The sequence below is a fragment of the Mauremys mutica genome, chromosome 13, assembly GCF_020497125.1.
Source record: "Mauremys mutica isolate MM-2020 ecotype Southern chromosome 13, ASM2049712v1, whole genome shotgun sequence".
Classification (NCBI taxonomy): Eukaryota; Metazoa; Chordata; order Testudines; family Geoemydidae; genus Mauremys; species Mauremys mutica.
In genome coordinates this window covers 10,847,889-10,860,488 of record NC_059084.1, presented here as the reverse complement: position 1 = coordinate 10,860,488, position 12,600 = coordinate 10,847,889, and the positions used below count along the sequence as shown (strand labels likewise).

The 12,600-nt window shown below is 42.8% G+C and overlaps 1 protein-coding gene across 1 annotated transcript in view; it reads right to left on the bottom strand.

The window, feature by feature from the left end:
• LOC123348511 (piezo-type mechanosensitive ion channel component 2-like) overlaps positions 1 to 12,600 on the bottom strand; it is a 50,181-nt gene that overhangs the window by 17,161 nt on the left and 20,420 nt on the right. The window contains exons 19-26 of the mRNA XM_044986007.1: positions 10,353 to 10,468; positions 9,689 to 9,757; positions 8,333 to 8,445; positions 7,584 to 7,692; positions 7,075 to 7,146; positions 4,594 to 4,760; positions 2,724 to 2,911; positions 337 to 561 (exon numbers count right to left, since the gene is read on the bottom strand). Coding sequence (XP_044841942.1) covers positions 337 to 561; positions 2,724 to 2,911; positions 4,594 to 4,760; positions 7,075 to 7,146; positions 7,584 to 7,692; positions 8,333 to 8,445; positions 9,689 to 9,757; positions 10,353 to 10,468 — 1,059 coding nt within the window. The remainder of the gene's footprint in view (positions 1 to 336; positions 562 to 2,723; positions 2,912 to 4,593; positions 4,761 to 7,074; positions 7,147 to 7,583; positions 7,693 to 8,332; positions 8,446 to 9,688; positions 9,758 to 10,352; positions 10,469 to 12,600) is intronic.

Here is a 12,600-nt window from a genome sequence, read left to right as displayed (position 1 = left end):
CATGGGGGGGCTTTTAATGTGCAAATTTTTGACCAGTTGGACCATGTAGTAGGATTAGTCTCATGGAGACTATAATCCATAGTTCTATATCCCCCAGCTGGTGAAAACTGGCATAGCTTTACTATGAATGGAGCTACACTGACTTATGCCAGCTGAACATCTGCCCCATAAAGTCTCTTTTTAGTCTGACATCAAACACAACGTCCAATGTCAGCTTGTGCAAGTGAAAAAACTAGTCACAGTCAAGTGATGCCATGTTGTTTAAGGCACATCATCATTCCATGAACACATTTTTGGGTATCTCTGCAGCTGGGTTTGACTTTAGGTCTTTCTTGCCTGTTCAGAAGCAGCTCACTGGCAGTCATGATAACAGGAACTTCATTTAATGGCCTGCCTGCTTCTTTGCTCCTCTCAGCTGATGGGGAAACGGCATAATCTTTTGTTTCACAGGAAGGAAGTGGAGTGGTCATTTCTGGGGCAGCTTCTTTGATGCTGTCTTCATCTTCCCTCTTCTCTCCTGCCTCATCTCCATTAATTTCCTCAGCAACTTCATCAGGTGTCCTAGATCCAGAATGAGTTTCTTTTTTAAAAAAAATCACTGAATCACAAGTTAGGTTTTCTTAATAGACATTGAAATAATTGTACTAATATGAAACCTCCTGGCTCATGCCAAAGCGAGAAGGGGCTCACTCACCATAAATTCAGAATCCAGCTAAGAATTCCAACATCTAAGGTCATGGTGACAGTGATTAGAAAGGATTCACATGGAATTTAATGTTATTTCCATACAAGCTTGTTCTTTTAAAGTATTCAAAACATTTCAATTTGCATCACACTAATTGCAGGCTAACCAGCCTCACAGCAGTCATTGCATGAGCTGCATGCTTATTGATCTCTCTGCAATATTACACATGGGTTACTCCAGCTGCATGCCAGCTAATTCCACTGTAATCATTCCCCTGAGTTTAGCTGCTGCTAACTGACCTTCCTGTAGCCACTCCCTAGGGGCTATTTTTCATAGAATCATAGAAATATTGGTCTGGGAGGGATTCGAGAAGTCACCACGTCAAGCCCCCTGCTCTGTAGAGGACCAAGTAAACCTAGACTATCCCTGACAGGTGTTTGTCCAATCTGTTCTGGAAAACCTCCAGTGATCTGGATTCCACAACCTCCCATGGAAGCCTATTCCAGAGCTTAACTACCCTTATCGTTAGAAAGCTTTTCCTAATATCTAACCTAAATCTCCCTTGCTGCAGATTAAGCCCATTACTTCTTGTCCCACCTTCAGTGGACATGAAGAACAATTGATCACCACACTTACCACAGTTGAAGACTGTTATCAGGTCCTTCCTCAATCATCTTTTCTCAAGACTAAACATGCCCAGTTGTTTGTTTTTAAACCATTCCTTATAAGTCAGGTTTTCTAAACGTTTGTTGCTCTCCTCTAGATTCTCTCCGATTTGTTCCCATCTTTCCTAAAGTGGTGGCACCCAGAATTGGACACAGCTTTCCAGCTGAGACTTTACCAGTGCCAAGTAGAACAGGACAAATACCTACCGTGTCTTACATATGACACTCCTGCTAAAACATCCCTCAATGATATTAGTCTTTTTCGCAGCTGCATCACATTGTTAACTTTTATTCAATGTGTGATCCACTAGGCATTAAACATCTCAGCTTTCTTTTTATGTCATCAGTTATTAGCCCTCCTTCCCTGCTAAGCAGACTTTCCTTCACCTTCCTCTTGCTCCTAACGTATTTGAAGAACCTCTTCTTACCACTTTTTATGTCCCTTGCTAAGTGTAACTCATTGTGTGCCTTACCCGTTCTGATTTTGCCCTTACATGCTTGTGCTGTTTATTTGTGCTCCTCCTTAGAAATTTGTCCATGATTCCACTTTTTTTTTTAGGATTCCTTTTTGATTTTCCAGTCATTAAAGAGCTCCTGATGGAGCCATATTGGCCTCTTACTATTCTTCCTGTCTTTCCTTTGCGTCAGGATAGCATGCAGTTCTGCCTTTCATATTGTCCCCTTGAGAAATCACCAGTTCTCCTGACCTCCTTTTTTCCCTTAGATTTTCTTCCTGGGACCTTACCTACCAGTTCTGAGTTTTGCTGCATGCCATCTCACTGTAACCATTCATTGGCTGACTCCAGGTGCTGCTAACTGATGACACTGCTACCCCTCTCTTGGGATTACTCCTGTTCCATGCTGCAGTTTTTGCTTTGAGCTCAAATGAATCTAAAAATCTCAAAGTGTAGCAAAGCAGAGCTGCCAAGCTTCACCCAGCTTCCACTCAAACCATCAGTTATCCCAGACTCACTCTGAACTGGAACCAGGTTCACGCCATAACCCAGGCTTGGAGGCTTGAGAGGAAGGATGGTTCAATGATCAGAGCACTAACCTAGGGTTTAGGAAACCCACCTTCAAGTCTCTACTCCACCACAGACTTCCTGTGTGACCTTGGGCACATCATTTAGCCTCCCTGTGCCTCAGTTCCCAGCTTTAGAATGGGGATAACAGCACCTTCCAGGGAGTTGTGAGGATACATGCATTAAAGGATTGTTAGCTGCTCAGATACTATGGCTTGCGGGGTGGAGATAAACACCTTAGATATGCAACACATTCAGCAAATATTGCCTAGCTGCACATTACCTTACTACAGGTTTGAACAGCTCTTATGAGAAGTTCTGACAAGGATAATGTCCCCACTGTCTATTCACCTGGATGCACTGCTCTGGTGCGGTAGCTGGGTTCCCCTCCTGGGTATCTGCTGGCACTCTAATGTGTCTTCATGCTGATCCTCCTGTGTGCCTTTCATTTTATTTCCTCCATAAGGACTTGCTTGCACTTGCTGACTCTTCTTCAGGTTGTAATATTGGAGAATTGTGTCTGGTGAGGCTTCTTTTCCCTTAAAAAAAATTAATACAAAATCAGTCAGATGGGAAAAATGCTGTCCTCATTTCTGTCAATGGAAGCGATTGCAATCCCATATACCCTTTGAGACCACTGCAGTCCCATGGGGAATTCCCACCTTTAAAACAGATGGCTGGTGCTCATTTTATATCCTTGTGTCCCACACTAAATAAGACATTCCCTTCCTTGCTGTTAATGCCTTTCAAAATATAAGCATGACAGCTCTTAGTCATCACTAAACATAGTTAGTAGAAACATGTGGGAATGGACATTTTATATGGATCTCAAGAATATCCAGCGTTATCTAATTAATAATAGCACAGATTTTGAAAGGAATATTAAATCTCATGTTTTCTGATTTTAAGCCAATGTCTATTAGAGACCAAGAGGAGACCCCTTTTTCCCTACTGTGGAGTTTCTTACATCTTCTTCTGACGAATCTGGTGCTGGCCACTGCCAGAGACAGGACACTGGACTAACTGCATCTTGGTTCTGATCCAATGCACCAGGGGTTCTCAAACTTCATTGCACCGCGACCCCCTTCTGACAACAAAAATTACTACACGACCCCTGAACGGGGGGACTGAAGCCTGAGCCTACCCAAGCCCTACTGCCCCGGGCAGGGCGGGCCAAAGCCCAAGGGCTTCAGCCTCAGGTGGGGGGCCTGTAACCTGAGCCCCACCAGCCAGGGCAGAAGCCCTCAGGCTTTGACCCTGGGCGGTTGGGCTCGGGCTTCAGCTCTGGTGACCCCATTAAAACGGGGTCGTGACCCACTTTGGGGTCCCAACCCACAGTTTGAGAACCACTGCAATACACCCATTCCTATGTTCTATTAAATTATTGGGGGTTTTCTCCATGAAAAATGTATATGAAAACAAAAGATTTTCAGTTTCATCAAAAATTTTCTTCAAAAATGTTCTTGTTGAAAACACAAAAAATATAAACAATTTTTTTTCCAATTTGTTGTTTTTATTGCTGAAAACTAAACACCCAGTTTTATTTTTTAAAAGAAAACCCCAAATTTTGTTTGAAAAAACAGGATTTTTTTCATGAATGTTCTCATTTAGCCCAAAAGCCATTTTTCATTGGAAAATAGTTTCAGTGAAAATTGTTCAACCAGCTCTAAATATTAGCTCTTTTAGTCTTTCCTTGCAAGTCAGTCTTTCAGGTGCCTGTAATACGTTTGTTCAGTGATGTAAGCAGTGCTCAGAATTTATACTGACATCATCTCTTTAAGGGGAGTAACAATGGGTTTAGAACACGACCTAATGCAGAAAGATTGGTCCACAGATAAACATGAATAAACCATATTTGTAGTTGCTATTGTAATGCATAAATAATCAGAGAAACTGGTTGGAAAATGTAAATAAAAATCTGGAAATTATATTTTGAAAATGAAAAAGGAAATTAAAAGTGATTTGAAATGGAGTCTTGGACTGGAATTGAAGTGACCAATGAAAATTTTCTGTGACTTTTCTCTTTTCAAGACACTTCTAACAATGAGCTTGTGCTTAATGGAGCATTTTTATGCACATCTAACTCAATGGGAATTTTGTGTATATAAAGATTTCAGGACAGAGCCCAGAATTTCCAGCTTGTTACAGTTTAATATAGTCAGACATCCTGTTACATAAACAAAAAAACCCAGGACATTGTGTAAAATGACTGTGATCTTACCTTATTAATTTCTCGCCATAGCATGCACCTTTCAATTCTCAGTACATTTGCTATGTCCAGGTTATTTTTACAGAGTGAGTTTAATGCCTCTGTAGTATCATCTAACAATGCTTGAAAAAAGACCCAAGTAAACTTGATTGTGTTGATTATTCTTTCGATTATACTTTCTGTCAAAAGGGGAAAAAACATGTGCAGTTACAAATAGGAAATGGTTCTACATACTATTCTATTTCAACCAGCTCCTCAGCACTGGCTGAGATACAGTGATAAAGGATTTCAAAGGTCAGTTTAGGTCATCTTTATTCCCATCCAATCCTGATCCATCTTACTGAAGTGGGTATTGCCAATACAGAGGTGAACCAGAATATCATACATTAAGATTTGAATGACCTTGAAAACAGGAGTAATAGAAATGGGATGAAATTTAATAGTGTAAAGTGCCAGGTCACGCACTTAAGAAAAATTCTTGTTAATCCCTATAAAATGGGGACATATCAGTTGGAAGTGACTGAGGCGGAGAAAGACCTGGGTGTATTGGTTGATCACAGGATGATTATGAGCCCCCAATATGATGCGGCCATGAAAAAGGCTAATGCAATCGTAGGATGCACCAGGCAAGGTATTTCCACTAGAGATAGGGAAGTGTTAGTACCATTATACAAGGCACTGGTGAGACCTCATCTGGAATACTGTGTGGTGTTCTGATTTCCTATGTTTAAGAAAGATTAATTCAAACTGGAACTGGTGCAGAGAAGGGCTACTAGGATGATCAGAGAGTGGAGAACCTAGAATCATAGCACTGGAGATTAGAATCATAGCACTGGAAGGGACCTCGAGAGGTCATCTAGTCCAGTCCCCTGCACTCATTGCAGGACTAAGTATTATCTAGACCATCCCTGACAGGTGTTTGTCTGACCTACTCTTAAAAATCTCCAATGATGGAGATTCCATAACCTCCCTAGGCAATTCATTCCAGTGCTTAAGCACTCTGACAATTAGGAAGCTTTTCCTAATGTCCATCCTAAACCTCCCTTCCTGCAATTTAAGCCCGTTGCTTCTTGTCCTATCCTCAGAGGTTGAGAAGAACAATTTTTCTCCCTCTTCCTTGTAACAACCTTTTATATACTTGAAAACTGTTATCATGTCCCCTCTCAGTCTTCTCTTTTCCAGACTAAACAAACCCAATTTTTCCAATCTTCCCTAATAGGTCATGTTTTCTAGACCTTTAATCATTTTTGTTGCTCTTCTCTGGACTATCTCCAATTTGTGCACATCCTTCCTGAAATGTGGCTCCCAGAACTGGACACAATAGTCCAGTTGAGGCCTAATCAGGGCAGAGTAGAGCGGAAGAATTACTTCTGATGTCTTGCTTTCAAGACTCCCAGTAGTATATCCCGGAAGGATGTCTGCTTTTTTTGCAACAGTGTTACAGTGTTGATTCATATTTAGCTTGTGGTCCACTATGACCCCCAGATCCCTTTCCGCAGAACTCCTTCCTAGGCAGTCATTTCCCATTTTGTATGTGTGCAACTGATTGTTCCTTCCTAAATGGAGTACTTTGAATTTGTCCTTTTTGAATTCCATTCTATTTACTTCAGACCATTTATTCAGTTTGTCCACATAATTTTGAATTATAATCCTATACTCCAAAGCACTTGCAACCGCTCCTTAAGGAGCTTGGCTTGATTAGCCTAACAAAATGAAGGCTGACAGGAGATATGATTGTTCTCTATGAATACAGCAGAGGGATAAACACCAGGGACGGACAGGAGTTATTTAAGTAAAGGGCCAATGTTGGCACAAGAACAAATGGATATAAACTGACCATCTATAAATTTAGACTTGAAATTAGATAAAGGTTTCTAACCATCAGAGGAATGAAGTTCTGGATCAGCCTTCCAAGGGGAGTAATGGGGGAAATAAACTGAGCTTGATAAATTTATGGAGGGGATGATATTATGAGGTTGTCTACAATGGCATATGGCACATCCCACATCTGCTGGTAGCAAATATCTCCAACAACTGGAGATGGGACACTGGATCGGGAGGGCTCTAAGTTACTACAAATAATTCTTTCATGGGTTTCTGGCTGGTTGGTCTCGCTCACATGTTCATGGTCTAACTGATCATTATTTTGGGGGATGGGAAGGAATTTTCCCACAGGTCAGACTGGCAGAGACCCTAGGTTGTTGTTGAGGTGGGGGTTTGCCTTCCTCTGCAGTGTGGGCCCAGGTCACTTGCTGGTTTGAACTAGAGCAAATGGTGGATTTGTAACCTGAAGTCTTCAAATCTTGAGACTACAATGACTTAGCCAGGGACTTTGGGTCTATTACAGGAATGGGTGGGTGAGGTTCTGTTGCCTGGAATGTGCAGAAGGTCACACTAGATCATGATGGTCCCTTATGGTCTTAAAGTCTATGAGTCTATGAAATCATCTGAGCAACAGCTTCTGGTTTGCTGCTGCAGTATGGAGCTACTCACCTGACTCATCTAGGTTCTCTTCAGTGCCTGATATCTCCCCTTTCTCTTCATGGAATTCCAACTTTACCTCTCCTGTATCATATAGGAACATAAGCAGAGCTATAGAGGAGATAAACTTCGCCTAGACATCTTTCCAGCTATTCCAGCCGAGCCCAATGCCCAGTGAATCAATGAGATTATGACTCCATCTGAAGGTTACATAATCAGATAACAAGACACTGTATTGAAATGCACATGTATGTGGGGCAGAGTTAAGGGCATTGTGGCTATGGAAAAGAGAAGTCTTTATCTAGCATGTGGGATGTGCTGGGGGCAGGTGATATGGATGGTAATTAAAGCTGGTGTCAGGGTTTCCTGACCTGGCCACATGTAAATGAGTACCCTTAACATTGTGTTAGCTGATTCTTGCTGTAGGAATTACAGCCTCTCTCATTCAAACAGTTTCTTTTTTTTGTCGAATTTGGCCTAGCAGCCCCTGTGCGCAAATGTCTGTGCATTCTTCCCATTACCTGCCAGTTGCAGTTGCTCCTCCTCTTTCTTCCCCTGCTCTCTGGTTTCATCTTGTTTTCTTGTTCTCAGAGCTGATTTAGAGCTAGACATCCAGGCTTCATACGCAAGCTGCAGGGAGAAACCCCATTAGTCTTTGGTGAGAAGCCTGGTGCTTCCATCCGGCTGATCAAGCCTAAGCTGTGTTTTGTTTGATGTACTCCGGGATGCTGGGGCTTCCCAACTTTTTAATAGAGTGGATCAAATATGTGGTGGGTCCCCCCCGCTCCCACTTCCATTCGCATGCCCCCCCTTCTTCCCCTCCCATTAATGGTTCTACAGACCCCTTTCCCTCCCTGTGGGAATTCACTGATGCCCTCTGCTTCCCTTTACAGTCACCTAACGCCCCCCTAGTAACAACAGCAATTGCTTCCATGGAAAAGCAATGTTGGGAAAATATTTTGGTAGTTTGCAGTAAATCTCTTGGGATTTTTTTGAAAAAAAGGTAACCGTGTAAAATAATAATTAATAATAATAATACCCCACTCTTTTCACCCGTAAGTCTCAAAGCATTTTACAAAAGACATAAGCATCATCATTGCCATTTTACAGAAGGCAAAACTGAGACACCAGGAAATCGGGTGACTTGCTTAAGGTCACACAGCAATCCAGGGGCAGAGTTGGAAATAGAACCCAAAGTCTCCTGAGTCCCAGTCCTGTACTCTATCCACTAGGCAACACTGCTCAATGTTATCAAAAATAAGTCCTGCACCTGGAATGCTGTTTTCTTCTTTGGTGATTCTTCCTCCCTCTTTTCTGTGGGCCCTTGTTCCTCTTCTTCTTCACTGTCTGTCTCAAAGAGGTAGTAGCTCCCAGCTCGAATCACTAAAATCAGTTCCAGAAAGAGATGCGGCTGAGCTTTTACAAAGCTACCTAGGGGATTTAGATGCACAATTCTCCTCGAAATCAATAGGAGTTGCATATCTAAATAGGAGCTGCCTAGCTATGTGGCTTTGAAAATCCTAGTCTAGCCATTTTAACAGGACCCATTTTTAGTAAATATTAACTAGCAGAGTGGCGCATGCAAGTATTTTTACTGTTACTATTTTTCATTCTCTTGATTAGTATCGTTATGCTTAATATACTTTAGAGCAGCCCTTAGGCTATAAATAGGGGAACTGGGAGAGAAAACCACATTTCAACAGCACTGAAATATGTAGGAGAGGGCTTGGAAGGGACAGAGTAGACAAATTGTATGGGTTTTGCTAAGATATACACACACACCCTCCTTCCTGAATAGGGGGGACTGTTAGGACAGCTATTGAAAAACCGTTTGGTTGCATTAGAAATGTGTTTTATAAATCATGTAATTGTCAGCTGTCCCCGAATTAAATGATGACAATTGTCCCCTATGGGTCCCCGCCATGATGTTTCCTTTTTCCTGCCAGCCTGCTGTGTGTGCAGCAGGGAAGGGACTGCTCAGGGCTGCCCGGGGGGGAAGGGGGGGCAAGTGGGGCAATTTGCCCTGGGCCCTGCAGGGGCCCCCACGAGAGTTTTTTACGGGGCCCCTGGAGTGGGGTCCTTCACTCGCTCTGGGGGCCCCAGAGCTTCTTCCGCTCCAGCGGCAATTTGGCGGCGGGGGGTCCTTCCGCTCCGGGACCTACCTCTGAAGTGCCCCGAAGACCTGTAGTGGGGGGTCCTTCCGCTCCGGGACCTGCCACCAAAGTGCCGGGTCTTCGGCGGCAATTCGGCGGCGGGGGGCCAGGCCCCCTGAATCCTCTGGGCGGCCCTGGGACTGCTGCCGAGAGCAGAATCTGGCCTTAGGCTTACAGCAGAATCATAGGCCTGCCCCCCACTGGAGTTAACCACAAAACTCCCATTGATTTCTATATGAAGCCCCATGCTTGTGTTTTTGTTTTGGGGTTTTTTTTTGGCGGGGGGGGGGAGTGTAGGGCTAAAACGCAACCATCCAACAAAACAAAAAGTTTCTGCAGGTTCTTGTTGTGTACAAACCCAGCAACTGTGTGCAAAGACACTGTTTCTAGCAGGATACATTGCTCTAGCTTATACATGTCATTTTTCCAGTTAGTTGTGGCTCACAGACCTTTAGTGCACACAGAAAACTTACTGGAGGCGTGGGTCACCCAGGGTTGCCACCATATCTTCTTGTCCTCGTTTTCCTTCTTGCCTCCCTCCTCTGCAAAGGTGGTTGTAAAATGTACGTAGTGAAACAGATGGACAGATTTCCCCCCCACCCCTCCTCCCCCCCCCACACACAATTTAAAAGAATTACATTTCTCAAAGCACAAGACTGTGCAGGACCCATTGGGGGGCTGCATTGGAGCCTGTGGGTTGGCTCTATGTACAGGTAGATCTCTTCATTCTTTGTGTGCCCTCGAGGGGTTCTCCACAACAGCTCTGAATTGCAGGCAGGCAGGATCCATTCCCTGGATCTCATACCCCAGGATTCCATTGCCTAGACACCCCATCATGATGAGCAGCAGATGGAGTTTATATCAAAGACTGGTGGCCTAACTGTGGGTTTCAGGGATTAAATTAATCCCACAGATTTACAGACAAAGCCTGAACAGAGCCCAATTACTTTGGCTTTGGATGTGAAGGCGGAATGTGAATTTCACCCACAGCGGCACTGGGGTTGTGAAAAGGCAATTTACTGTTTACTGTGGAACACAGCATTGCAGAAACGGAAAGCAGAGGAAGGGAAGGCACGGTGATCACTCTCCGTGTTGTTGTCACTACACAGGCTATTTAACGTGACAGGATCATTTCACCTGGATCTAGCAGCTGCTGCTCTTTGGCAGATTGATCCACAGCTGTTCCTTCTGGGCTTGGTGTCTTTTGCTTCAAACTGTCAAATTTCTTCTGCTTCAATTTGATTAGTTCCATTCTATAAGTTTAAGACAGAACACAGACCGGAGTATAAAAATCATTAGCATTTAGATAAGTGCTTTCGGTCTGAACTTCAAAGTGCCTTACAAACATTACATAGTGATCCTCAAAAATATCCCCATGACGTATCAGCCCCAACTTGGTCGTTGTTACCCTCAACATTGTATTAGTAACAGAGATGGTCAGAAAATTGATTTTTTTTTCCTCATGTAAAATTTTGACTTTTTTTCAAAAAACAAACCCAAAATGAACATTTTTGGCCAAAAACTACCAAAATCCAAAAATTTTGTTTTCAGCTAAAAATATTTGGGATTTGGTTTTTTGAAGAAAGTTAAACATTTTCAAGGAAACACACACTTTCTACACACTGTGTTCTCTCGAAAACCCAAAAAAATGTTGACAGAAAAATTTGGAACAGCCCTAGTTACTAGCACCAGCTGGTAAATGTGGAAACAATTTGTCCAGCGACACAGATAGAGCAGAGGCCTTGTCAGAGCTGGGTCTGGATCTCAGGAGTTTTTGGCTCCCAGTCCTGTACCCATACTAGACACTTTTTTTTTTTCTTTCTCTTGCTCTCTCTTTCAATCTCGTTCCCCCACCATCTCCTCCTAACACCCAAAGTGTCACCAATACGCTCCATTCTGAAGCTTTTATGACAAGCACTAACACTGGCCCCAGCACATATCTATTTAAAATATTATAACTAAAACAGGAGGCCTGTGTCTTCATTGGCCTTAAATTAACTCGGGAATATTAACATTCTAACAGGGCTAATCCAAAGCCCACTGAAGTCAAAGGGAATCTTTGCATGGACTTCAGTGGGAATTGGCTTCGGCTCCGAATACAGCTATTGAGGAGCACTCCTTTGACAGCTAAGATAATAACAGAGACTTTCATAACCTTTGGCCAGAGTGGGCTCAGCATATGTCTCTGAGAAGGCTGGCCACCTCCATAAGAACACATGCAAGATAGCCAGCCAGGAAATAATAAAAGCATAATTATTCATCTAACCATGTACACTGTTGCTAGTAGTATTATTTTTTTACTGAGCACAGCTTACTTTGGACCTGGCTAAGATTTGGAAGCTATCCATTCCAAGATCTGATATTCAAAACAGGAAGCAGTTTGATATATGCATGTAATACTATAGGCCAAACCAAAATAAACTCCGCCAATGTTTGGCTTTTGGCCAACTTTGCATGTGGTGAGGAAATGTTTGGCATTTTGCTTAAGAATTTTGCAAGGAAACATCTGTGAAATTCTGCAGCAGATGACATGAAATGTTTGATCAAGCTTTGCTTATCTAACAAGTAATCGAGGTTTCATCCAGTCCCCATTGCAAGATGGAATGTGGGTCTTATTATTCCAATGCTGACAGCACCAGGCAGATGATATTGTTTCTTACAGTGCTGTCGCCTATACCATGTCAGGAACTGACACTGTACAATCAGATTTATCACCCCTGTGGGGCCAATGATTATAGGCACAGTGCAGGTCCCCATTTAACACATCCTTTCAGTCTTCAAGGGAAGTTTAATACGTCCCTAGGTTGATTTTTCTTTGTCTGAATGGGGGCATATCCAGTGGGAGACTCTTTAAAAAAGCCTTGTGTACACCAGGGCTTTAGCTGGTGTTATAGCTGCACTGGTATAGTTGTATCGGTGCCAGTCCCTTTTGTAAATGTGATGAGTTAATGGGGACTTGTACCAATGCCACTTACCCGGGTTTCAAACTGGGATATATTGTACTAGTGCCAGCCCCAGTTTACCCCAGTGCAATATGGTATGGTTTGTACCAGTGTCGCTACACTACTGGCTAAAGCCCTAACGTAGACAATCATTCTGATTGGATACCATCATTGATCCTGTCATAAACAGATAGTTAAGGGTTAATGCCTCTTTTACCTGTAAAGGGTTAAGAAGTTCACCTAGCCTAGCTGACACCGACCAGAGGAACCAATGGGGGAACAAGATTTTAAAAAGGAAGGAGGGAAGTTTTTCTTTGTTTAGAGTTTCAGTTTCAGCCGGAGTGAAAAAGATCAAGGAACCAGCCTCTCATCAGAGTAGTAAGTTTTAGAAAGGGATAAATAGGTTTATGTTTATTTTCTTTGTAACTTGTCTTGGTACCATT